The sequence below is a fragment of the Chenopodium album genome, chromosome 24 (genome assembly GCF_948465745.1).
Source record: "Chenopodium album chromosome 24, dcCheAlbu1.1, whole genome shotgun sequence".
NCBI classification, from domain to species: domain Eukaryota; kingdom Viridiplantae; phylum Streptophyta; class Magnoliopsida; order Caryophyllales; family Amaranthaceae; genus Chenopodium; species Chenopodium album.
In genome coordinates this window covers 36,940,065-36,967,682 of record NC_137857.1, presented here as the reverse complement: position 1 = coordinate 36,967,682, position 27,618 = coordinate 36,940,065, and the positions used below count along the sequence as shown (strand labels likewise).

The following is a 27,618-nucleotide window of genomic DNA, read 5'->3' as shown; positions in this document are numbered from 1 at the left end:
TGAGAAAATATAAAATGCAAAATTAAAACTCTTGTACATCACTGATTCAAATACAATCAATTATCTTTTATTTTTTCTCTTCTTCATATATATATATATATTGATAGTTTTAATGGTCTAAAAATAATACCGGAGAGTATAATTTTTGAACAACAATATATACCAACAAGAATTTGAACAATGGTATGGCTTTAATAACTTTTAAGTTTAAAATTAATTTAAGGATATATATGCTTAATTACTCCATTGCACATTACTATTCGAAGAATCAATATTAAGTTTATTAATTTGGTTTTGATGTAATAAAGGGAATTTGAGAAATATTGTTGTCAGATTTCTATAAGTTATTAAGTTTTGGAAATCTGATTAAGTTTAGACAAGAAAAAATATACATTGTAACTTTGTAAGTACTCCAAGATTTAATAACCATACTGAGTGTATGCATAACACACAAAACACAATAATACAATATCATAAGATTCAACATTACAACCAGTTGATCAAATCAATTAAAAAATAAAAAAAATAAAAAATAAAAAAACGTCAAAATGATACGAAACTGCAAAAGCAAAAAAAAATTTTAAAAAAAATTGCAGTCACATAATCTGCTTTATTAAACACACACTTGGTTGTCGAAAATAAAAGATAGAGAGCAGGACCAGCATTTTCATATCTAACATATCTCAACAGTCAACAGCATTACAGCACACCTATGAGATAAGAACATGAAACAAGTTAACAATATGGCAGCAAGTGAATCAAAACACAGTCTAAGCAGAAGAAATCAGACATGCAAATGAACCCATTTTCACAGAGCTATTCTTTAAGTAAACTTGGACTATAAAGTATAAACACATAAGAATATAAGATGCTATAGTGTTTACCATCCCTTTTTGAGATGTAATGAACAAAAGTGTAGTGCTAAGCACGAAATCATATACTAGTAGAAAGCTAGCCATAAATAGCAGCTAAAAAAGATATGGAGTAGGATGCAGTTCAAACCTCAAGATTTCCAAGTTTAATTTCATCAGTGTATGCGAGAACTCAAAGTTTAAGTTTAAATCCTTTGGATAAGAAACCATCCAAGTCATGCCTGCAAAAATCAAGAGCATCAAAAGGAGAAAATCGAAAATTCCAACACTGCATTGTATAAGAAACTAACATAAATAGAGCAAAATTAGTCACAAATCACAGTGGAACATATGAAAAAACAGTGTGATCTTTGAACTAGTGCTTTCCGATAATCCAAAAAAATAAATTTAAAAAAAAAAAAAACAAATTGCTACAATTACCCTATACAACCTTGAATAAAAAAAAATCCAAAACAAACAATGATTTTCAAGAAGAATGTAAAATTCATATCTTATACTCGTATGGCCTAAGAAATCAAAAGTAGACAACTAAAGCATTTAATAGCACAGGATGAATGGATGATCCGATGATGCGTTTGTAATTTGTTCCTCTAAATATCACAAAGTATAATATTCTTGAAAGATCATATTTGATTTTTTATTTTTTTTACTCATAACCCATTGAGAGATAGAGATACACGTAGCAAAACCATTTTCAAAAACCCATACGCAAAAAAATTGATAACCTTCCTTTGCATCTTTACTGCCAAAAACAATATAGACCAGATTGAGTAAAGGTAGCACAACAAAGAAAATTAACTCTATCATAGAAATTGACCTATAAGAAACGATACGCACAAAATCAATGAACAACAATATCCTGGTGTAATCAACAAAACCGGCTTGAAATAGAAAACATCAATACATAAATCTGCTACCAAATCTAGTTCTTATGGCTGAAATTCTCACTCCAAACAATACTATGCATCTCTCAAAATTGAAACATACACTTTCAGGATCAAGTAGACATCCAAAAGACCTCTGTTGCAAATGAATTTGGTAGGTGACGTATGTTAAAATGTCTAATTGTCTTCTTTTGCAAGTTATACTAGATAAACTTTTTTACAATCTAATTCCAATCTTAGAGTAAACCAAATCACTAACGGTTTTATAAATTCAAAAAATTTAATTGGCCTCGGGTGATAAACTGATAACTTCCCTTTTCAGCCCAAGACTCCAAAAGGAGCATAATAGCTTAAGGATGGAATTCCATATCAACTAAAGCAATCACAAATAGATATACTACGTATAACAAATTTAGCAAATGAACTATAATATTTTCGAAGGCCATAACCTAACTACTTAACCAATCTATCGCCTCATATAGAGAGAAGAAGACTCATCCAACATACCATAACTATTTAATCTATCTAAAGCCACATAAGGAGAAAAGAGGTTTCATCAAACATACCATGATAATGCAATAAAGGTACAAGCAGATAATGTAACAAGACCAGCAATAATAATGGCCACAAGACTCACAACAATGTTATAATGCAAAACAATCGCGCATCAAATGACAATAGATAGAATCATAGGAAAAATTCATTAATCTACAAATATAAAAAGGCAGAGAAGTGCAACATATTATGATACCTCTTCTTGTTAATAGGCATCTTTTTCTTAGGACTATCAAGCGGAACAAGGCTTTCCACCAGCAGTGCTGAGGCAAGCGAACAAGGAAGACCACGGGTGTTCACATTCTTAAATGTTTGCCGCTTCACATCAAACCACACAAATTCCTTAGTCTTTCTCAAAGAGCAACTCCTCAGAACCATTCTTGTTCAAGTAAACAATTGGCTTCAAACATGAAAAGAAACCGATACTCTCCCGCTGTGGAATCGAAAACCACTTAGTCCATGACTCTTTCACCCCATACTCCTTCATGATCCACACATCAAGCCGATTGTTAGGATAGAATACCCGAATCGAAATACACCCATCAATAACCCCCACATTAGAAATATAATCCATTTTCAACTCATTATATTCAGGTATTGGCAAAACCCTGTGTTCTTCAGTCCCAATATCGAGTGCAACAAGCACATCCACTAGTTTTGATATTGGTTTTTTAATTACCAACCAATGCAAACACCCATTCAGAAAAACCCCTTCACTAAACAAACCAACACCAATGTAATAATTATATGGAAATTCCCTATTTACTGGGCTAACAGTTCTCCAAGTATTAGTCTTCAAACTATATACCTTCATTTCACTAATATGATCATCACTATTATCAGAAAATATTTCAATAATTCGCACCAATTTATAATCATCATTCTTATAATCATACCCAAAACCATAAATTACTCTATTACGTCCTCTAGGAACATACCCAGGAATTTCGACAGGCGTAACGGGCAAAACCCGGTGTTTCCTCGTCGCCGGATTGAAAATAAACGCCGCAATTCCATCTGCCAAACACAGCAATCCGTTGAAAGAACCCACAATTTGTGTTTCAGCAGAATCGCAATCAAAGGGGTAATTGATCAATTTAGCGCGCTTTAAAGTGGGGTAATCGATGGAGTAGAGAAAAGGGTCTTTACTTGTGAAATTGGTATCTTTTTGTAAGAAAGAATCTTTAATAAAGAGGGTATGATGGTTTGTGTTTTGCAAAGAGTGATTGAGATGAAGATTGATGAAATATTTATCGTCAATTAAAGAACGCCATGATTTTGAGACGCAACGGAAGCGTAGAACAGATTTAGCAGGAAGCTTTGAGAGGATTATGGCGATTAATGGCGTCGGAATATCCGCCATTTTTGTGCACTGGCAAGAGTATAGAAGATTCCAGGGTTTTGAAAAAGAAAGGAGGGTTTTTGAGGATGAGAATGTGAGAACCCCCACGTTTCACTAGTTCGGAAATAAAAACGGTTGATCTTGTTCTAATCCGATTCGATTCGATACGATCCGATCCGATCCGATCAGATCCGATCCGATTTAATTTGATGGTTTGTCGACATAATATATACAGTATTTCCTCTGTTTTCTTTTAAATGTAAGGTCCCGTTCTATTCACCTTAATTTTGCTGAACTAAAATTATTTTTACTGAACTGAAATATTTTTTGCTAAACTTAAATTATTTAACTGAAATTAAATTAATTAATTATACTAGATTGAAATTATTTTTGCTGAACTGAAATTATTTATACTGATTTTCTATTACTACGTATAATTCTTCTTTACAAAAAATTGAATTTTACTGAACTGAACTTATTTTTACTGAACTGAAATTAATTTTACTAAACCTAACTTATTTTTACTGAACTGAAATTAATTTTAATTAAAATTATTTTTTTAAGGTGAAGAGAACAGGGCCTAACACACTATTTTGACATGCTTTTTTTAAGAGATGATTAGACTAAGGGCATGTTCACATTTACTGAATTGAGCTGAGCTGAATTGAACTGAACTGAACTGAACTAAGCTGAAATGAATATTTTATGAGAGAGAGAAATTAAGAGCTGAACTGAACTGAACTGAACTGATTGGAGCTGAACTGAACTAAACTGAACTGATTGGAACTGAACTGAACTGAAATTAAGTAAATGTGAACAGGCCCTAAGTAAACAAGCTATTTTATCAAAATAATTTTAACACTTATAGAAGGGTTAGGTACTACATGTATAATTTTTTATGATTAATTTATCTGTTTACAACTTTACATTAATAATTCTCTTCCTCAAAGTGCATGCCGAGAAGGTGTGTTGCATTTAAAAGTAAACAGAGGAAGTATATGTTTGCACGTCAAAAAAAAAAAGATTATGTATGTGATTTTATCTGATCTGATTCGATTAGTTTCGATCTGATTTGATTGTAGAATCGTAAGATCTATGAAATTGATAAAAAAAAAATAGTACTAAAAAAAAGTTACATTACTAAATACACATTTTTTAAATTTATAAAAATGCTAAATTTTATAATTTAAATTATTGGATGGTAATCTTCTAGGCTTTAGAGAAAAGTTTGATTGGTTTAGGCTAATTGTAATAAGTATAAAGTAGGATTGGACGATCTTGACCGTCTTACCCGATTAGGCGATTATGTCTAATCCTACACAATTATGTCCGAGCGTAACTGATCATGTACTATCCAATAATAATCCAAGTGAAAAATAGGATCATGTGATTGGTGATCCTACCAGACCAAGTAAAATCCTGCATAATCCTATCCGATCCTGACCGATCCTACAACAATATTGCATGCACTATATTATGGTTCTGCATCTGATCCGAATCGTTGTGCGATCCTAGTCATCCTACAATCCAGATTGCGAATAATTAGATCACGGTTCTAACAAAAATAAATGATCCATATATTATACTCCATAATACATTATTGAATTATTCATAGTAAATACTCCCTCCATCCCAAAATAATTAATACGTTTGAATTTTTTCACTATGTATATATTACCATTCCTTTGATTATATTTTTAAGTAACATAATAAAAACATTTTTAAAAATACAACCTTTTTTTTTATACGAGTAACTTTCATCGACACATGTGTAAAATTTAATTGTGTCAATTACAAGTATATATTTTGGGACAGGAGAGTAGTTAGAGAACAGCCCAAGAAAAGAAAAAAAGCATTCACGAGGTATGAAGTATATTATTAAGACTTTTACTTCGTATAATGGAAGATAATCTTATAAAATATTTAAGAATGAAAAGTATTTCATCGATGCTGTACGTAGTGAGATGAGATGACATGCAAATTTCATCTGCTTCATAACTTAAATTCTTAGCGACTAAGGATTGTCAAAGTCGAAATCAGTTATTTCTTAACTAATTGTTGCATCTAAAGACTAAAGTAGCACACATAATCACATATACCTTAGCTTGTCTTTAATCACCTGATGAAGTGATCAACTAACATCATCATACTAATCAACAACTAACTTAGTAAATAAATAAAACATATAATTAATAAATTATATATCCTCTCCTTTATTTTAGTTGACATATTGCTTTAGGCACGCAACATTTGTTAATGCGTGACTATTTATTTTTTCGATTTTCTTTATTAATAATTTTTTTATTTATATTTTTGAATACTTTGTATTAAGAATAAAATAGGGCCTGTTCATATTTACTTAATTTCAGTTCAGTTCAGTTCAGTTCAGCTCCAATCAGTTCAGTTCAGTTCAGTTCAGTTCCAATCAGTTCAGTTCAGTTCCAATCAGTTCAGTTCAGTTCAGTTCAGTTCAGCTCTTAATTTCCCTCTCACATAAAATATTCATTTCAGCTTAATTCAGTTCAGTTCAGTTCAGTTCACTTCCAATCAGTTCAGTTCAGTTCAGTTCAGTTCCAATCAGTTCAGTTCAGTTCAGTTCAGCTCCAATCAGTTCAGTTCAGTTCAGTTCAGCTCAGTTCAGTAAATATGAACAGCCCCTAAATTATAAATAATATTCATTTATAAATTCATTGAGACCAACGAATTTAATAAGAGCAGATACTACTTTCTTAAAGGTCTGTTCTCTTTAGCTTATTTTCAGTTTAGTTCAGTTCAGTTCTTAATTTCCCTTTCTTATAAAATATTCAGTTCAATTCAGCTCAATTCAGTCAATCAAAACAGACCCTAAATACTTTGTATAAATTACAAAAGAAAGTTAGATTATACTTCGCGATATAAACAACGATTAAAGTCAAAAAGTAACAATCTATATATAAAGTTGAATAAATTATACAAGTCCGTGTAATGATATACCTCGTATTGTATATTATTAGTTGTATGTAAATAACTTAATCAACAGTGACGAATATCAAGCACCAGATACACCTTTTCCCCTATACTTTTCTCACTTTTTTGTGGGCGATTTTCCTTACTCCTTGTATAAGTGATAAACTGGATTATTATTGGATTATGAATATTATATGAAGTGATAAGGGAATAAGGAAAAAAAAAATACGTAGTATATACAATGTATATCTTTTTTGACACATTTGAACATACTCCGCATTTAACTTTTGCAAAAGAGCAATGTAATTGGGGGATCACATCAAACTTATAAGGGTCTGTTTACTTCATCAGTTTAATTTCAGTTCAGTTCAGTTAGTTTAATTAGTTCAGTTCAGGTCCAGTCAGTTCAGTTTAATTCATTTCAGTTCATCTCAGTCAATTCTTCACAAGTTGTGACAAACACAATTAGGTAATTTATTTAGAAAAGAGAGAGAAGTTGAATTAGATTCTTGTATGTAATTTATTAGCAACATCAATCATAATGTATGTTTTTCTACAATCCACAATTACATGAAGAAACAATTATTCTTAGGTTTAATAGGTTTTGGTTGGATATGAAGTTACATGTTGGGATTTAATAATCTAGTTGTCGCAGTGAGTATCCTAAGTTGATAAAAGAAAAGTGATTTAATATAAATGTATTAGGCTAAAGAGCTAATTCTTCCCTTCTATCCATATTATGAGATTCAATGTTAATCCAACAATGCATTTCAGTTAGTTTAATGAACCAAACAACCCTAATTAGTAGTGGTAAGAGTAACTCCTCAAGAGTTGAGCTTATACAATGGTAACTCTCCCTTCTCATGTGCTCAAATGTAAAAAAAAAATAATAATAATAATAAATAAATAAATTAGTAGGTTTCAGCAAATTAAATAAAATTGTACTTCGTACAATCGTACCTTGTTAACATACACATTAATTTGTCAATAAAATGACCACTACTCCTATAAGTTAACTAATGTGAGAACAAATTCTAAGAGCATCTCCAATGGCAAGCTACAATGCTTTGTAGCTTGCTTTTCCACATAAATTTCTAAGCTACGACACTTTTTAAGCAACAACTTGTTTCAATGGTAAGCCACACCATATTGTAGTTTGCAAAAAAATAAAGTTTTAAAAAAAAATAGATAATTATACACATGTTCCAATATGAATGGAGATTATTTGTCTCTTTTTCAATCAATCATGTAGCTTGGTTGGGCTACAATTGCTAGCATGTTGCTTAATTTTTTATTCTCCAATGGTAAGCATGTAGCTAGGAACTTTATTTAAATTGCAAGCAAGTCCTTATAATTGAACCATTGGAAACTGATAACAAGAACACAAGAGCCGTTTATCTTGAGAATCAGTTTAATTCCCTTCACTTGTCAAATTTCTCAGACATTAACTCCTATTGTCAGCAATTAAAGATGCTTAAAGATCAACTTGCTGCCGTAGACCAACCTGTGACAGAGCAGAAACTCGTCATTCGGCTTGTGTCGGGTCTTGTGAACACGGATTACGACACCGTAGCCACGATCATCCAACAGACAGACCCTCTTCCTTCTTTTGAGTCTGCTCGGTCTCGTCTCCTTCTTGAGGAAACAAGACGATCAAATGATCAAGGCTCTTCCGCAACCTCGTTTGTAGCGCAGCAAAATTCAAATGCCACCAATTCCGGTGCCCAACCACCGTCGCCACAACCACAGCAGCAGCAGCAGCAGCAACGACCTGGTGGTGGCGGTGCTGGCAGGGGCGGTCGTGGTGGCTCGGGTAAAGGAGGAAAAGGCAAGGGACGTGGACAATCGAACTCCCAACAGCCCGCTCAGCAACAGCAGGCTCCTCAATGGGGTTATAACCCAAATTGGGCCCAACAGTCCAACCAATTTCAACATTGGGCTCCTTCCGCCCCGTTCCCATATCCTCAGCAGGCCAACTCCCAAGTTCGGCCCAGTGGGACAACCTCGTGTCTTGGTCATCTAAGCGTCAACATACTTTGTCTAAGTCGAGTGCCGAAGCAGAATATCGAGGCGTCGCGAATGTTGTCTCTGAGGCGTGCTGGCTTCGTAATATATTACTTGAGTTACATTGTCCTCTACGGCAGGCTACTATAGTTTATTGTGATAATGTCAGTGCTATCTATCTTTCTGGCAACCCGGTACAACACCAACGCACCAAACATGTGGAGATGGATATTCATTTTGTTCGAGAAAAGGTTGCTTTGGGGGAAGTACGGGTTTTGCATGTTCCTACTAGATATCAGTTTGCGGACATTTTCACTAAAGGCCTACCACGAGATTTATTTCTGGAATTTAGGTCCAGTCTTAGCGTACGACCTCCTCCCGCTACGACTGCGGGGGTGTGATAGATATTATATTTAGGATAATATTTGTCGCAGATTAGGATATATTAAATGTATATTTTGTATGTTTATCGTAACTAGAATTCCTAACGTAATTAGGCCTAGCGTTGTAAACTCTATATATTTGATCAATGGTACACACTCCAATTTGAGGAGTTTTCCCGAAATCTAACAGAAACTAATTGCGCATAAAAGTGGTTGGCAAATTGTGCCACACTATAATGTACTCCACTCCTAAAAGATACGGTAGTGTACTAAAATTTTGGGTTTCCCTGCATTATTATTGCAAATTATGCCTTGTAAGACACCAAAAAAATTAGGTCATACCAAACGATGATCTTTTAATCCTAGATAGAGACTGAATGTTTAACTTGATGAACAAAAAAAGATGCCTCAAAGATTAGAACATCACTTTATTAATGATTATCGTGTTTTGCCTTATTCCACCAAATTAATAATATATCATACTATGCCTTTCTTTTCTAATTAAAAGGAGAAAGTATTGCTTATATTGATTTTCTTGGTGATATAGTGGAGTACAAAATAAATTTGACTAGAAAGATGCATGATAGGATTGATATAGCATTCATTACATATAAATGTTAATTTTAAAAATTGATACTATAAAGTATAAATCGATCAAATATAGTTAAATTATAGATAACTAAATTATACCTTGTATGTAAATCTCACATAATGATTAAAATAGATCTAGTTTATAAATTTACCGTACTCAAGCTGTCATTTGTTAAGATTGTTATTTTAGGTCTTTAGGATACTTATTAAGGATAATTAGTGAAAATAAAGAACATATTTTATCTTAACTACTTGTACTTCTATCTTTTAAACGTGACATGTTACCTTAAACGAATAAAACTAATCATAATAATTTAGATCTATAATTTAGAATTAGTAGTACGCCGTAGTAATCTATCAATCTCCAACTGTTTTGCTATATATACTTGTATGTTGTACAAGATAATTTATGGTAATCTTGTTCTTTGTATTTGTAGGAAAGGAAGGGTTAAATGTTAGCATGTTGCATGTGGACAAATAGAGGGAGTTACCAACTTACTAGGCATACTTATCGGATTACTTCAATCAGGACGTAAATTGTGCAAATAGGCCAACACTTAAACTATTGAGTTAATCTACAATGTACGTGGTCCAACTTGTAGGGCTATTGTCTATTAATCGATCATGGAAGCTGACAAAAACTTTGGAGACTAAAGTAAGCCATGCAATAAAGTAATTATTTGAGGACCCTTTGTTATCAACAAGCACTGAAAATACCATGTTACCCACTTACCCTCGAATACCATTTGACTAGAGTGTGTATGATGTTTCATTTTGATCTCTCTAAGCAATTAATTTGGTATAGTGTAACATAATTGGGTTCCAATAAAATGAATACAAGTTGTTAGAACTTGATTGAGAGATAGAGGTGTATAAAGGTGATTATATAAGTTTATTTTTTATTTTGCGATAAGGAACTAGTCTTAACTTTTATGTTTTTTAAATATAGTACTAGTCTACTATAAAGGTCAGTACACAATTCAATCCGACCTAAGCATCGAAACGTAAGTGGTGATTGAGAACCTTACCTGGTAAAGCTATATGCATTTAACATGAATGTAGTCTCTTAAAATAACAGCGACGAAAAAGTATCTTTATTTGATATGAGGTTCATTAAACATGTATACTACGTATTACTCCGTATATGTTTGTGTTATTATAGTTACTAAAATAGAAACTTTGTTTAAATCTAAGACTCATGAAGTATGGCATTTAGTGATAATATAAGATATTGTAGGATAAATGGACCAAAAAAGGAAAAAAACTTTGCACAAATGAATTCATTGTGTTTCAGTTTGTTTTTCCTATTAAAGTGTCTCTTACTATACTTAATTTAGAAGAGTTCACAAAATTCACCACTCTTAGATACCCAGTGAAAATTGGCTCTACTAACTTTGAGATCCCAAAGCCAATAACCAAATACTTCCATATAATATTTGAATGTTTGCATGTGATGAGACTGATGACTCTGATCTCCTTAAAATACGAAGTAACGATTTATGTTTCAGCAAATGTATTTGCTAAACCAGTATATTTAAGCTTGAACTTGTGAACTTAGAGTAGCAAGGTGAGCTCCACAATCTCTAGAAAGCAAGATTGATACGAGTAACTAAAATGTCTTGTTAAAATAAATACATCCTACTTTGACCCTTAAAAGAGTTAGGATAGTTTGTACTTTTAAATTGCCATAAAATAACTAAGCTACAACGGCAATATGCATTTATTGTTACATAAACCTTCCCAATTTACAAATCATATGCGATACAAGCACCATCTTTCATGAAAACCTAATTTTTTAAGTCAAATAATACGATTGATACATATCCTACACGATACATTCTTTCGTCTCCCAACAAATATCAAACAATTAGGTACTTTCAACCATTTTAATAACAATAATTAATCTTCCTAGCCGTTTGTAGTCTCAACTAGCTTACAAAGACAAGCAGAGGTGGGAAGTGTGGGAGAATCAGAAAAAGAGGGAGCGTGTTTAAACTACAACTTTTTTCTCACTCTCTTCAGATTTTCTGCCTTTTTCTTTCACCTTTTTGTCATTGATTTTATTTTATGAATTCCATAATTTGTGTTCTTAACTCCAAGAACTCTGTTTTTGCTAATTTGGTGTTGAAATTCCAGAGAGTTTGTTCTTGTAAGTTGCTCAAAGCTTCTATCTATGCTACAATTTTCCGTTTTCCCTTCAATTTTGGTAAATTTAGCAGGAATTTGATAATGGGTGTTCATCAATTCTCTCAAAGATTCAATCTTTTTGCTACAAATCTCTGTTTTTACCTTCAATCTTTGTTATATTAGCAGAAATTTGATAATGGGTGTTCATCAATGCTCTCAAAGATTCAAACTTTGCCGCAAAATCTCCCCTCTTTTTTTTTTTTTTTTTAGTTAATTTAATAGGCTTTTTTTTTTTTTTTTTTAATGCTTGGTGTTCATCATAGATTCATAGTTTACAAAGATTCAATATTTTCTGCAAATTTATCTTTTTTTCTTTACTTTTTAGTTACTTTAACAAGATTTTGATATTGGGTATTCAAGTAAGCTCACAAATATTCAATCTTTGCTACAAAATCTCTATTTTTCTTCACTTTTACTTAAGTTTATAGAATTTTGATACTGGGTATTCATTTGAGCTCACAAAGATTCAATCTTTCAAGTTTCTCATATTTTACTTCAATTTTAGTAAATTAACAGGATTTTGATTCTGGGTACTCACTGATTAAGTTCTCAAAAGATTCAATCTTCTCGTTTTTCCTTCACCCTTTTTAATAATCTAATAAAAATTTGAAACTGGGTATTTGCTAACTTTATCTTTTTTCTTTGCTTTAAGATACTTGCTTTTTTGAATGTTCAAAGATGCAATCTTTATTTACTGTTGATTCTTTGAATTTGATGTGAGATTTTTTCTTAATTGTTCCTTCTTTGATTCTCCATTGCAGAAATTGCTAAAGAAATTTGGAAAGAGAAAGAAAATAAGAGAGAGAAAAATGGGGTGCATGAATTTGAATTTGGCCCATCAGCAGTGGACAGTAGTAGTCTGGTTGATGATGACCTTAACGGTGTCGTTTTGTGATGGGTATACTGATCCCCGTGATGGTAAAATTATTAATTTTATTTTTTTGTGATTTTGAATTATTGTTGATTGGCACCTGAAATTTTTCAATGCAATTGGTAATACAAGTGTTATTTTATTTGTTTATTTATTTTATTTGGATTTTTGCTGTTTTATCAGTTTTTGCAATAAATAGTTTGTATGCTGCATTGGGAAGTCCTTCATTACCTGGATGGATTCCACTTGGTGGAGACCCTTGTGAGGAAGCTTGGCAAGGTGTACTTTGTGTCAATTCAACCATTACTGGAATGTGAGTCTTATTATTTGATCATATATAATTTGGTTGAAATTATAATATAAAATATTCTCTAAGATTTTAGTCAATATTGCTTTTGTGGGCAGATCACTAAATAATGCTGGTCTTGGAGGAGAATTGGGTACTAGTTTGGACTCATTTTCTGCAATTATATCTATGTGAGTTTCTTAGGTGACATGTTTGATTTATGTATTGAATTATCGTTCATGAAGAACGATTGAATACTTCGAAGTATGGTTTACTAATCCTAATACTTATGTTTATATCATCAGAAACCTCAGTGGCAATCACATTGGAGGTACCATTCCTGCCAATTTGCCTCCCACAATGAAGACCTTGTATGTTTTATATCCTTTTGTGGCTGTTTTTTCTATTATGAGCATTGTATTGTTACATGCTATTTGCTAAAATTATTGAAATGTTTATGAATTTATCTACTGTGTCAGGTTCCTTTCTGATAACCAGCTTACTGGAGGCATTCCTGACTTGTCTATATTAAGTCAGTTGACAGACCTGTAAGCTTCACTTGATTTTTTTTGTTTCCAATTCATCATACTTCAGAAGTCTGTAGGGCAACTTTTTTGTCTGATGTTTCTTCTAAAGGGTTTATTACCGTCTTCAGGTCGCTAAACAAGAATAATTTGACTGGGGGACTACCTGATAGCTTTCAGCAACTTTCGGGTTTAATAAACTTGTAATAAATTGCTTTGTATCTGCAAGTTAACCTTTTACATTTATGTTACTTTGCTTCAGCGTATTTATGTGTATGTTATTTCATTTGGTGTAGGGATCTCTCTGAAAACAACATTAGTGGTACTTTGCCACCATCAATGGGGAATTTGTCTTCCCTTACAACACTGTGAGTGGTTATTTCATCAAAATCTTTCTTAATTGCTTTCTTATCCTGACTCAAGCACTCACCTAGCCGCCACCTTCCATCAATTGCAGCCATTTGCAGAATAATGAGCTCACAGGACTCCTCGATGTTATACAAAACCTTCCCTTAACTGACTTGTAAGACATAAAAGTTTTTTCATTGTATAAATATCTAGTGATTTTCTCTAATTTCTGCTTATCATACAGAGATGTAGAGAACAACCAATTCTCCGGCCCTATACCTCCCAGATTGTTAACTATTCCAAATTTCAGGTGAGGTCTCTGAAGATTAGATAATTTGTTGAATTGATTCCAAATACTATACCAACTTTTTTCTGCTATGAAGTTTATAATGTAGGGATACATTAAGCACCTTTCTTTGTGATGAGCTGAATTCACTTTCCTCATAGGCTAGAGAGCCTAACACTTTGTTTGGATAGGAAGAAATGGAAGGAAAAGAAGAGAAGAGAAATGAAGGGGGACAAAATCTCTTGTTTGGATAAAAGATTGGGGGAAGGAAGGGGAAGGAGAGGGAGGGATCCATTTTCCCTTTCTCTATAATAACCATAATCTCTCCAAAATTGGAGAGATTTGGAGGGAAAATGGAGCTCACCTCCCCCTCCCTTTCTTTTCCCTTCCCTTCCTCCATTTTCCCTCCCCTTCTTTTCCTTCCTTCTTTGCTATCCAAACAAAGCGTAAGTATGAGTTGCATGATAATGTAGCAAAAGAGATATACAGTAGGCCGTTAGGTTTGTTCAATCAAACAGCTGGTGCCTGGTGGTGGTCAACTAATTTTTTATGCTCTTTTACGTGATATCATTTCGGTGATGTTTTAGATTAATATGTTTTTTCACTTTTTTTGGTTTCTTACCCCCTTGCATGAATACATAATACCGGGAAAAAGAAAGTTATACTCCGTACTACAGAAAGATTTTAAAGGAACTCCTCTGTAACACTGATGTAGGGCTGAGCAAAAATGCAGTACTTGAAAATCCAAAAGAGCCGAATCCAATTCAATTTCATGATTTCTGATATGAAAGATCTGAAATCAGATTTTAGATTTGATATCCGATCGAAATTTTGGAGATTGGACATTCCAATTCAGATATCCGGCATCTGAAATATATCCAAAATGTTTCGGGACATAGGATTACCTATTCATTGTCCGGTTGTCCCTATTTTTTACTTGATTGTGTTGATATCCAAATTATGGGGTTGATTTGCCATATGTTTCATGTTTTATTCACTATTTAATGATGTACTGATGTACATGTCATAATGGTGGATCATGAAAGATAGGATTTGATTATGAATATACTAGTTAAAAATTAGAACAAAAGATTTGGTGCTCATAATTTATTCGACCATACTGATGGTCAGATGACATGCATAATTGTAAAGGGGAACAACAACATTACTTTATTTTTTTTTTCATTTACATGATTTAGTTGCTCAAAGAACACATTGTAGTTTTGTATTAATCACTCTGCAGTGAATTTCTGAATTCACTGCTCAAAAGTTTACAAGCAGCTGCTTAGCATATGCGTGTCTGACTGTTTGAAGTCATTCCTGGCACAAAGCTAAGCTTCTTTTTGGTTTTGCAGAAGCACTGGAAACCCTTTCAATACCAGTGCTCTTCCACCACCTCCAGCAGGATCCCCAACTTTAGCGCCAGCAACAAATGCATCTTTACCTGGACAGCCTTCTTCTCAACAAACACGCAAGCAGCCAGTAGATAGCCCATCAGCTCCCGGAACATCAAGTTCCTCAAATTCAACAAAGTACATAAAGCCAATAGTTAGTGCTGCTATAGCTGTGTTGATTCTTTTAGCTATTGTGCTTGGAGTTTGGTTCGGTGTTGCAAAATGGTGCAAGCGAAGACAAGCAGGTGATGAATTTACCAAGGGAAACGTAAACCCTGTATATGAAGGGAAAGGAGAAAAACCTAAATATAATGATTCTTTACCTCAAAAACATAATCAAGCTGCTAAAGGTGAGCCATGCTTGGATTTTTGTTTTGTTTTGAGAGGCAACTTTTGAATCGTTCTAACATTTTCTCTTGCTTGTCCAGCCTTCCAGGAGATACCTTTTAAGACCCCAAATGTGAGGGATGTAGACCAAAATCAAGTGAAAAATGTAAAAGAAGTTGCCATGAGTAAAGATGCTCATTCCATAGACATGACGGGGACTACTGTTACTTCTTTTTCAGCACAACCAGTGCCACCTCCTCGACACTATTCTAACGAGAACATCATTTTGAAACCAATAATGCCTACATTTGTGACTAAACCACAGAAGTCCACGTTTCCAAGCTCTGTGAAGTCTTTCACTATTGCTTCACTTCAACAATACACCAATAGCTTTTCTGAAGATAATCTTATTGGTGAAGGCATGATAGGCAGTGTTTATAGAGCTGAATTTCCTGATGGAAAGGTAAGATGTGGGACACTGAATTGTCTTTTTGTCTTGAGTTTGTACATTCTGGAATGTCATTTCATTTAGTCCTGGTGTGCATGTTTCTTTGTTGCATTGCGATACTAGTCCTGGTGTGCATGTTCCTTTGTTGCATTCATATTAGTCTTTTTCTGGTAACTTCTTTACTGATTTGGCAGTAGACAACCTTAATCATTTTGAGCTACTCGTATAGATTGTGAAGAGTAGCATTTATTGTGATCAAACACAGATTCGAGAGTCATGGCCCATGAACTCCCTTATTGTGTTCACATCTCAGACTTTAGAGTGAAATATTAGTAAGTGTGTCATATAATATGGTTTCTTTGTTATAGAGTTTATGTTGGGTCTCCCCACTCCACATCCCCTGACACATCCATCATATTTACCCTGAAACCTTTCTCTCAGCCGGATTAGCATTACTTAACTTACAGCTATTTTCTTTGAAGCACTCTCCCTAATTTTTGTGTGTCTATACACATTAGTGTGTCTTAGTAATTGTATTATGCCAGATTAAAAAATTTCAGGATTACCTTCTCTTTTCTTGTTGCATCTATATCTGCATAGAGCTATGGTTTGCTATGCTTATCTCAAAGATCCATCCACTTTCCTGGTAGAGTTGAGCCTAACTTTCTTTGCCTGTACATGTGTAGATCTTTGCAGTGAAGAAACTCAACAATGACACTTCCAGCCAGCAGACTGAAGACGAATTTGCTCAGCTAATTTCTATTATCTCTAATATTCATCATGAAAGAATTGTCAAACTTGTTGGATACTGTGCTGAGCATGGGCAAAGACTGATCATCAATGAATACTGCAACAATGCTACATTGTATGAGGCACTGCATCTTGATGATGAGATCAACAATAAACTTTCGTGGAATGCACGCATCAGAATTGCACTTGGAGCTGCAAAAGCCCTCGAGTAAGCTTGACATGTTATTTTTGATGTCATTTCAAATGTTTCTGTCAACGCTTTGTTTACCTACATCAGAAAATCAATTTTGCTCTTTTGTTTGTGGTGAAGGTATATACATGAGGATTGTCAACCCCCTGTTGTACATATGAACTTCAAATCCGCCAATATTCTTCTTGATGATAACTTTGAGCCTCTGATCTCAGACTGTGGCCTAGGGTCTTTGCTATCAGATACTTATACAGCTCAGGTAATTCCTATTCCAGTGTCCCTTTGGTTATGGTGTAAGAATGGCTTTTGCATCATGATAAATAATCCGGCCAAATATTAGGATGTCACTATGTCCTTTTTCTGTATGGTTGTTTGCAGTGTGTACCACTTGTGTGTCGGTATGAAAATAGAATATGACTATAATAGGTGATCATTTACTTGCATACTTGCTTGGGCATACTATATGTACTATTTCTTTCACTACTGCTCTCTCTCAATTGTTGTAAAGAATAGCAACATACATTGTTTACAGGTGTGTAAGAAAGAGTTTTTTATGTTAAAAAATTATGATCTGTTTCTTAGCTATATTCCAATAATATTTGGTTGGTTTCATGTGTTCTATATGGGTCAGACACCAGTGTATCGGCTACTTACTATGATGTCATTTCCTGCAGGTTTCTGGTGGATATGGTGCTCCAGAACTGGAGCTAGGAACATACACTCTACAAAGTGATGTTTTCAGCTTCGGGGTAGTCATGCTAGAGCTTCTTACTGGCAGAAAATCCTACGACAGGTTAGATATAGTTAACACAAGATTTCCATGTTTCAAATTTCTTATTGCATTACCCCTGGGAAATAAGTACTTTATAATTTTCATGCCATACATGAGCTCATTGATGTATTCCTTTGTAATACTGTAGTGCACGACCTCGAGGAGAGCAATTTCTTGTTAGGTGGGCAATTCCTCAGTTGCATGACATAGATGCGTTATCAAAGATGGTAGATCCTTCACTGAATGGATCGTATCCCTCTAAATCATTATCCCGTTTTGCAGATATTATTTCCCTTTGTGTTCAGGTAAGTCTTCACTCGTGAATTCATAATCTCCGGCATCCCCCTTTATTTCTTTTTGTTTGACAGTCTTTAAAGTGATCTGATTATCCAAATGGGTCCCTGACGTCAAGTTACTGTGAATAATCCATACACTCAATAGGCCTACACAAAACCCAATCAACTAGTATTTGTCCCGATTTGCTCCTTAAATCGTAATTTCATAAAACATAATTATAGCATGTTTTGAACACATTTATACGTAGTATTTGTTTTTAGCATAAACCAAAACTGAACCAATACCAAACCCGAACCCAACCAATTTACTCAAATTGGCCTGTCTGAAGTCATGAGCAGGAACATGATTCTTTACCCACTTCACCAAGAACATGAAAAACTTAGCTTAAGACAATCCAATGCATAATTTACGGTCTAGAAATATTAAAGCTTCTATATGTTTACAAACTGCAAGCATCACACCTCATAACTCGTTAATTTTGTTTCAGGCCGAACCAGAATTCAGGCCTCCTATGTCAGAAATAGTGCAGGACCTCTTAAACATGATTCAAAGAGAGTCTTGACCTTAAGATATTAGATTTCAAATTATCTGATGATGCTTTACCAATCAATGCAATGTTGGTAAATCAAGTCCGTTCAAGGGAAGAAAATTTCTTAGCTTGCAAAGTGAGCTAGCAGCCTAGCAATGTAACATAAGCTAACATGCGATCATTATTAGTTGTAATGACCAGGGCTTACTACATAGGGTGATCTAGAAGCTAGGGATTTTTCCGGTAGTTCAGCTAGTTTTGCTGGCGGTTGCTCATTACACTGATGGGCATTCTAGGAGTGTATGTTGTATTTTTAAGGTCTCTCTGCCTGTTCTATCGGTGTGGTGTAATATTATTGTCATTTTTATGCTGATTAAATTCAATTATTGGACGAAAGTTCGATTCTTTATCAAGGATTGCCAATCCTACTTGTTCAACTGGTTGCTGTTGGATACATAAAGTTACAAGGTTTTATTAATGCTTGCAATTGTATGGAACTTCTTTAATTTCATGTTCAATTCTCAAGTGCCCTTCCAAATTTCTCAACAAAGTACCCTTTCCTTTTCAAGTTAAACGTAATAATTTGACTCTTACATATAGCCAAAAGTTTGGTCTATCATGAGCACAAAATGTGTGCGGAGTGAGAAATACGAAGTATGAGAAAGATACATTGTGTTATTGCTTTGAGCTTGAAATCTCTTTAACAATTAAAAAATTAATTTGATGAATTCTAAAGATTTGATTTTGGACATTAACATAAACAAAACTTGAAATGAATTCGAATTTATATGTTTAGGCATGTACCTTGTCATTTGAAAATTTTATTAAGATAATCAAGTACTAGTGTTTGGTTCTATGTATTGTAGTTTAGTTTACGCTCATTTCAGCTTATTTATAAAAAAATATAAAGTTTATTTCACAACTTATCAATATATATGAAAATTTTATTAAGATAATCAAAGGGGAGTTTTTTCCCGAGGTTTTAGAGAGCCACGTAGGATTTAATTTTCTTAGCGCGCCATGTAAAATTATAAATTTTAGTTGTAGCCAATTAAATAAGAGATTATTAAAATCTTTTAAAATTAATTAATTCAAATGCCACACAAGCAAAATCGGCAAATGATATTTAAAAGTTAATATTATTAAATATAAAATATTATTTTTTGATATTGGAAATTTTATCTTAATATGTAACAAATTTTAGCACATAAATAAAATAAAATACTTCCTCCGTTACGAATTATTCGCAACAAAGGGGTATTATTTGTGAGATATAAAATATTCCTTTGTTGCGAGTAATATGTAACGGAGGAAGTAAAAATTTAAAAAAATCAAACAAACCGTGCATTGCACGGGCTTCATCTAGTATTCATATATGAAAGTACAAATTAATACTACGAAATTTATTGACATCTCATTATCTTAAGAATTGTTGTATAAAGAAAATCAAATTTTAATCAAATCTAAAAATCAGACTAGAAGATTAAATGAGAAATTGTCAAATAAGATCTGATCATGTGATCTAATCATATTTGAACTTTATTACTTGTATAAGATTATGCTTTTTGTATGAAGATGTTGATATTGCATGACTGAACTTTTTCATGTCAAAAAAGAAAAACTTTTTTCATGTCAAAAGGTATCAATCAAACACAATATACAACTCAAACACAAAAACAAAATGGATAAAACTCCCCTAGTCGGGAACTAATAATAATAATTGGAAAAGATAATGAATAGTCAAGTCTAACTAAATGACAAACTAAAAAGGCCCACAATTGAAATACACGCGCTTCACTCTCTTCCACTTTACGTGTGAGCTTTTCTTTTCTCTTTCCTTAGACTTAATTTTTTTTTAGAACGGCTTTCTTAGACTTAACTTAAACTCACCTTCTTTTTTTTTTTTTTTAATCAACTCCTCATTTATTGCTACCGCCACATCACATTTGCTTCATTTACTTATCCACCGCCGTATTGGTAATTTGGTATAGCCGTTTAAGGTTGCCGACTTGCTGGTTGAGGTCAAGTTCATAAAAATAAAATACAAAATATTTAGACAAATATTTTTAATTACGGAGTATTAATCATTTTAATATAAAGTGGACAAGAGAACAAACTTGAACAGACCTTAATTTTCGCAGCTACTTTTAACACACTTAAAAGTGAAAGGGAAAGGGTAGGGTAAAGACCTCACTTCTAAATACTTACGAGAGGTTTTATATATACACATAGATGTAAAGTGCATCAAAGGTTATCTTAATTGAGCAATAATCATCATTTACAAAAATAAAAATAAAAAAACTGAACAATAATCATCAAATACCCTTTGATTTAATATATATATGTATTAATATATATGACATTCTTTGCACAACACGGGCCTAATAATATACATAATAGTTATGAACTTAATTATGATAGTAAAGAAAAAACAATTATATATATTATATATTACAAGCCTAGTTTTACATGTACTCAGTCTTTTTTTCTCTTCTTTCTCATTTTGACTCGATTCGTCTTAATTTGATCTGTTTTAATCATTTACAAGGTGACCATTGTACTTGACTCATCCAAAATGACTTATGAGTATCACCAATGCCACATGCATCATTGTCATATTATCTATATACCTAAAGTTTAGCAGGAGTGCTGGGTGGTCATTTTAAGACACCATATAATGATGATGAATAATCCAAGGTAATATAATAAATAATAAGGGCATGTTTTGATTTTACTGAAAACAACTAGATTTAACTGATTGAGGCTAAACTGAAGTGAATAGAGCTGAAATGAATTGTTTATGAGAAAAAGAAATTAGGAATTGAACTGAACTGAATTTAAGCTGAATAAAACATACATGCCGTAATACAAGTCATACTCTGTTTTATTAGCTATATAAGTGAACATATAGTATTACACATTTTTAAACAAATGGTTCATCCTATAAATCTCATGGAATAAACTATTTTCTTTCTTTTTACACATAATGATTCTTTATTCTTTACTATCAAACCATGATTAAAAAGAAGTACTTAGGGCCTGTTATGATTTATTGAACTGAACTGAACTAAATTGTTTATGAGAGAAGGAAATTGGAAACCGAACTGAACTAAATTGAAATTAAACTGAAAAGAACATGTCCTTACTCAAAAGTACTCAGTGAAATACAAATGAATTTCGTTTCGAAAATGTTGATAACAATTTTATTCCTAATCGTTACAACTTACAAATAATTTGAAACGAAGCGAGGAAATAAATATGATTTTTTTCAACAATATTATCTCGTCTTGTGTTGTTTAAATAATGCAACGTTAATTAAATTTTACGAAGTGATTAAGACTAGATGCTTAATTATTCCTTGATCAACGCGCCATGTAATGCACTTGCTAAACACTCCACATTGACTCGTCAAACAGTCTCACTACTCTCTCTCTCTCTCTCTCTCTCCTCCAACACTTCTTCTTTCTTCCCTTCCTTGAATGCCCTTTCATTTTCCTACTCATTCTCTCTCTCACTCTCTTTCTCTCTCCTCTCAATCACCCTCCATTCATTCATTCCTTCATTAATATTCATTCATTATCTCATCCCAAAATGGCGGTCGACGACGACATGTGCAGCGACGGAATGCAATGCACAGACCACCCATACCGCACAACCTCCCCTACCGGAGGGATCTGCGCCTTCTGCCTTCAAGACAAACTCGGTAAACTCGTCTCCACCTCATCCTCCTCCTTCCTCATCAACTCCTCCTCCTCTTCCTCCCCTTCTTTCAGATCTGACCTCCCTTCCTCCGCCGCAACCGCAACCGCAACCACAACCACCTCTCTCTCCATCTCCATCCCCACCGCCTCAAACACTAGTACTAGTCGCAATCACACCCATCACAATCATTATAATCAACGTCGTCATAATAATTATAATAATAATCTTCAAAAAGATCATACTTCTACTACTACAACTACTAGTAGGCCCCGCATATCTTTTCTACTCACTCAAAAGAAAAACAACAAAGATGATGTCCACTCTTCTTCTTACTCCACTACTAATTCTGTGCTCAAGAGAAGTAAATCCACTGCTACCCCTCGATCCTCGAGGTTTCTAGAAGATTTCAGCCCTAGACGAAGGGGTTTTTGGTCTTTTCTTCACATCTCAAACACCCACCATAAAAAACCCACTACCATTGTCGCTCCTACGAATACAACCGCCGCACCGCCGGAAAATACGACACCGGAGGTGACGTCATCGGCGGGGATGACGGAGGGTATGACGTCATCGGCGGTGGTGGTGGATGAGACGGATGATAGTCCGAATAGTAGCGGAGGAGCGAGTAATACGGCGTCGTTTGGGAGGAAGGTGTCTAGATCTAGATCTGTAGGATGTGGTAGTAGGAGTTTTTCAGGGGATTTTTTCGAGAGGATTTCGACTGGGTTTGGTGACTGCACGCTCCGGCGCGTGGAGTCGCATCGAGAAGGGAGTAAACACCGACACTCAACCTCACGCGCCGCCGGGGATACCGTCAGGGAGAAAGTACGGTGCGGTGGTTTATTCGGCGGACTTATTATTACTTCATCTTCTTCGTCTACAACGTCGTCGTCTTCATCATATTGGGGGGCGGGAGATGGACGGCCCAATGGGCCGCTTGTTCATGGGCGGAGTCGGAGTTGGGGGTGGGCGTTTGCTAGCCCAATGAGGGCCTTTGCGAAACCGACTACGACACGGTATGATCAAAGAGGGGAAGGTGGTGGTGGTACTGGTGGTGATGGGAGTGTTAAGAATAGTAATGGAACACCTAATTTGGCTGCCATTCCATCTTTATTATCAATAAGAGGTTAACATTTATTTAACAAATTTTATTTGGTAGTTTTATTTATTTTGTATTGTTTCATTTATAATGTGTATTATTATGTCTATTATGGTAATTTTTGATGATATTTTGTTAGGAAAATGTTACACTCTTGAATTTTGGGTATAATTGTATGTTATGGGAAAATTTTTAGATTCATTTTTTGCTATTGGGTAGATTTCTTACAATTGTGCAAATGTTATTTAGATCTTGACTTGTGACATTGGATTGAAATTACTAGTATGTTTGTACTTTGGTAGATATAAAATTTATGATTACATTGAATAGTTGTAAACTTTTTTTTTTTTTTTTTTTTTTTTGGTGTTTTTGCATTAATTTTGTTACGTAGTGTGTACTTTGTGTTTTATTAGGCGTTGAGTTTTCCATGAAGAACCCATACTTGTCTAAAGAGAGAAAATGTTAGTCAAAGATGCAGTTTTCGAACCACATGGTCATCCGATTATTTTATCATTCCTTTTCGATCTTCCACTTTGCTATCGAATCTTCTTGATTCCTCCTTGTTTGGAGAAAACTCTAAACAACTAGTCCACCGGCTCGTTCTCCTGCAATATTGAATGTCTGATTGTTTGATTTGACCAAATTTAACACGATGTATATATAGCTCGCACAACAGAGAAATCAGCTTTGGAGCGATGGCAACACAGGTTCAGTACTCTATCCTTTCTCGTAATTCTGCTCAAGAAACTTGGATTGTAATTGGGATGTTAGTACATGGAATTGGAATTGCTAAGTACTCCGTACTATAGATAGATTGATTGTGATTTTCTTGATTGAACGTTTTGTTTTGGTTTTGTATGTCTCTTACAATCTGTTCTATATGCTTACAGTTTACAGGGATTTATATTTATGTAGTCCTTTCTGTAATAACACAATGTATATTTTATGGCATTATGGTGCTACTCCGTATGTTTTAATGAACGGGACAATGGGTACCATTGTTTCTGCTGCTGCTTGTATAACTTGTACACAAGGTTCCTTTATTAGGCCTCTGCTTTACTTTTTTGTTTCGGCGTCTAGCATGGCTGTTAGTGCCCATCCTGTTGCTCCCAGCTCCCAAAACTCCCAACTTATATCGCATACTGGATTCTCTCTTGATCAATCTTTATCGTCGATCAATCTTTATATGTAATCAGCTGAGGCTGACTAATGTTGAATTCTTCTTGCCTACACTGTTATAATCATTCAATACATGTTCAATAGTACCATCAAAATCACTACGATACTAAGTGAAAATTTCTAGACAATAACTAGAGAAAAGGGCGAATTTCCTAGGTACATTTCTTTGCCACAACATCGACAAGCTTGACAACGATCAGGCCTCTGAAACATGAACCACACCTCCGGGAACTTCTGCTTCCGGTGTTTTTAACCTATAAAGGATTGGCCTTTGGCCTCGCCTGCATTCGGCTTATGCATGACTGACCCTAACAAAGTAACCAGTCCTGGTTTGTCCATGAATTTGCCCTGGTGAGCATGCATTCGTCTTGCCAATGCTATGGCCTATGCATTTAATCAAAATGCTCAGAAACTGTGTAACAGACAGCTACAACATTTTTGATAGATCAACTACTACAGTACATTTTTGTATGGTGAGTTTATCTTTCTTTATTTTTTTAGCATCAGAAAGTATTATTGACTTATTGTAGATTTGGATGGATATGTTTAATATGCCCAAGCAAATGAAGATGATTAGATGATAGAGTCTAGGAAACTGACAAAAGTTTGCAGACTACTCCGTAAAAGCAAGCAATAAAGAAATTATTTGGGGACCCTTTATTAACAACAATTACTGAAGTTTTCCATGTGAGTTACAGAGTATGTGACCCTCAAATACAGTTTCATTATACTCACTGTATTTTTAACGGTTGTGTAATTTGACATATAAATGCAAGTGCATGAGATACTAATCTTTTAGTATAGAAATTTAGAAATATACTTCACTCATTCATCCTTTTTATATTTTTATTCTACTGCCCTATAGAGAAAAGTCAATCTATTAAGGGTTAGGAAAAAGAAATCATACATAGGTTGATTTGCTAGTGAAAAAATATCTCAAATGGTCCAAAAAGGAATATTGGTTAAAAAAAAGACACAAGGAGTAGACATGTAAACAAAAAGTTGCATTTTTGAAGAGAAGTACATGCAAATATGCAGGTATTAGTTAAGTTAGTTTATTGTCAAGTGCTACTCTTAGGGCATGCTTGGATCGGGGGTAATGCATTAAGGGAGTAATAAAAGTCAAACTAAGCAAATAAATGTGAAAATAGAGAAGAAGGAGATAGTGATGGTGTGATTATAAGAAGATTATAAGTAGTGATGGTATGGTGTGAGGTGATAAAGAGGAATCAATACCCTCATTATGAGAGTAATAATTCCTCATCTCTCTCTCTTTCTCATGGTACAACTACCTTATTTCATTTGTAAACACCATGTCTTTTACAACAACACCTCAAATTACTTTTGTTTTTTCAAGTTTGACTTTTATTTCCCCTTTAATGTATTACTCCCAAATTCCCAATCCAAGCATGGTGTTAGAGTGAACACCCAAAAAAAAAAAAAAAAAAAAAAAAAAAATGCTACTCTTAGGGTTACATGTAAACATTTAATTTTGTCAAATCATATCGTACAAAGTTGGGCTTTTAGCCAAATCACGAGATAACGATACCATGTATTGTAGATTTCCGCCAATTGAAACGCCAAATGTAGCGCTTCATACAGCACCTATGTATTATTATGAGTTTTTTTTTTTTTTTTTTTTTTTTTTTTTTTTTTTTTTTTCTTTGGTCTCGCAAAAGGATTAATGTAAATTGTATGATCCCTCAATCAGATCCATTCCGATTCAGACAGTGGCCTAGTACCAATTCTCCAATCCCTTAAAGCCAATACCAAATAGAAGTTTGATTCAAATTATGAGTCTGGACTTCAGGAGATTCCGACCAATCTTAGGTAAGTCATAGCTCGTTGGGCCTGGACATTTACTAGTAACCAACTATCCATTTAAGGCATTAACTTATAGTCTTACACACTCATATTAGCTGAGAGGTTGTTTACTTGTTTATAAATTGATTTTAAGAAGATCAAGATACCATTAAATGGCTTCAAAAAAATGTTTGCTACTGTACAAATCAATAATGTCCCAAGTCCCAACAGCATCTATATAGACAATTTTTGTTTTCACAATGACAATACAAATTACTGAATTACAAATGGAGCTGGGGAGACTTAAGCTTATGACGTATCGTACACAAATCCTTAATTTTACGATTTTTCCTAATAAGTCAAGGCCTCATCAATAGGACGATTTTTATTGTTACTGAATATAAATCACAATTCACAAATCATACATGATTCTATATACTATCGTTTATGGGAAACTTTAAGCAAAAGCACAACAATATCTTTGATCAGATAGACTATCAAGTTAGCAACATATATATCCCTCCACCTCCTCCATCCTCAAGGAGGGCATGATTTTCACTTACTCATATATAAGTAATCAAGCATGCACTTTTGGTCTTGGATTTCTTACTCTTATGATATACTAGAATTGCAACTTAGATGGCATATAGGAAACATATTGATATCTAGATTCTAATTAACAAGCTGTTACTTGTTAGTACTAACAGGAACCGATTGCTAGGGAATCAAGTGAGAGTTAGCTAGTTTAACCTAGTGATTTTTCCTTGCATGACATCCACCGGCAACTCAACATAGCTAAAATCCTCGGAATCAAAATCAAAGGAGACGAGATGAGTCTTGGTAATCCAGTACCAAGCCCCTTGATAGAATACACGATCAGTTATAGATGGTGGGAAGAGGACATCATTCCTCTCTATTGCACAACTCCAACTATGACCTCGAGATGAATAAATTGCAATTGAAACATTAGTTCACCAAGAAGATCAGAAGGTTCAGAACTCTGCAGATGACATTTAAAGGCAGCCACCTTAAAATTATTGTCTCCATCG

At 34.0% G+C, this 27,618-nt stretch overlaps 3 protein-coding genes across 3 annotated transcripts; 2 read left to right on the top strand and 1 right to left on the bottom strand.

Annotated features, from left to right (window-relative positions):
• Positions 1-461: 461 nt before the first annotated feature.
• Positions 462-3,704, bottom strand: LOC145612223 (F-box protein CPR1-like). The gene is made up of 3 exons (XM_081667602.1): positions 2,508-3,704; positions 1,003-1,093; positions 462-710 (listed from the first exon to the last, which is right to left on the bottom strand). The coding sequence occupies exon 1, from the start codon at positions 3,672-3,674 to the stop codon at positions 2,655-2,657; it is 1,020 nt and encodes a 339-aa protein (XP_081523728.1). The 5' UTR covers positions 3,675-3,704; the 3' UTR covers positions 462-710; positions 1,003-1,093; positions 2,508-2,654.
• Positions 3,705-12,015: 8,311 nt separating this feature from the next.
• LOC145610255 (protein STRUBBELIG-RECEPTOR FAMILY 3-like) lies at positions 12,016-19,278 on the top strand. Its single transcript, XM_081665565.1, has 16 exons — positions 12,016-12,682; positions 12,819-12,948; positions 13,041-13,112; positions 13,227-13,292; positions 13,401-13,469; positions 13,577-13,648; positions 13,742-13,813; positions 13,903-13,968; positions 14,038-14,103; positions 15,435-15,823; positions 15,902-16,263; positions 16,935-17,206; positions 17,309-17,447; positions 17,863-17,981; positions 18,109-18,265; positions 18,745-19,278. Exons 1-16 carry the CDS (start codon positions 12,574-12,576, stop codon positions 18,817-18,819), a joined length of 2,235 nt encoding a protein of 744 aa, XP_081521691.1. The 5' UTR covers positions 12,016-12,573; the 3' UTR covers positions 18,820-19,278.
• Positions 19,279-22,377: 3,099 nt separating this feature from the next.
• LOC145611021 (uncharacterized) lies at positions 22,378-24,195 on the top strand. The gene is made up of 2 exons (XM_081666261.1): positions 22,378-23,614; positions 24,001-24,195. The coding sequence occupies exons 1-2, from the start codon at positions 22,378-22,380 to the stop codon at positions 24,051-24,053; spliced, it is 1,290 nt and encodes a 429-aa protein (XP_081522387.1). The 3' UTR covers positions 24,054-24,195.
• Positions 24,196-27,618: the final 3,423 nt, after the last annotated feature.

Bases quoted from the DNA above. Each gene is read 5' to 3' on its own strand.
- LOC145610255 (XM_081665565.1), top strand. From the start codon at position 12,574: ATGGGGTGCATGAATTTGAATTTGGCCCATCAGCAGTGGACAGTAGTA. The intron at 13,113-13,226 runs GTGAGTTTCTTA...TTATATCATCAG, and splicing joins TTTTCTGCAATTATATCTAT to AAACCTCAGTGGCAATCACA. The intron at 17,207-17,308 runs GTAAGCTTGACA...TTTGTGGTGAAG, and splicing joins GGAGCTGCAAAAGCCCTCGA to GTATATACATGAGGATTGTC.
- LOC145612223 (XM_081667602.1), bottom strand. From the start codon at position 3,674: ATGGCGGATATTCCGACGCCATTAATCGCCATAATCCTCTCAAAGCTT.
- LOC145611021 (XM_081666261.1), top strand. From the start codon at position 22,378: ATGGCGGTCGACGACGACATGTGCAGCGACGGAATGCAATGCACAGAC. The intron at 23,615-24,000 runs GTTAACATTTAT...GTGTTTTATTAG, and splicing joins ATCTTTATTATCAATAAGAG to GCGTTGAGTTTTCCATGAAG.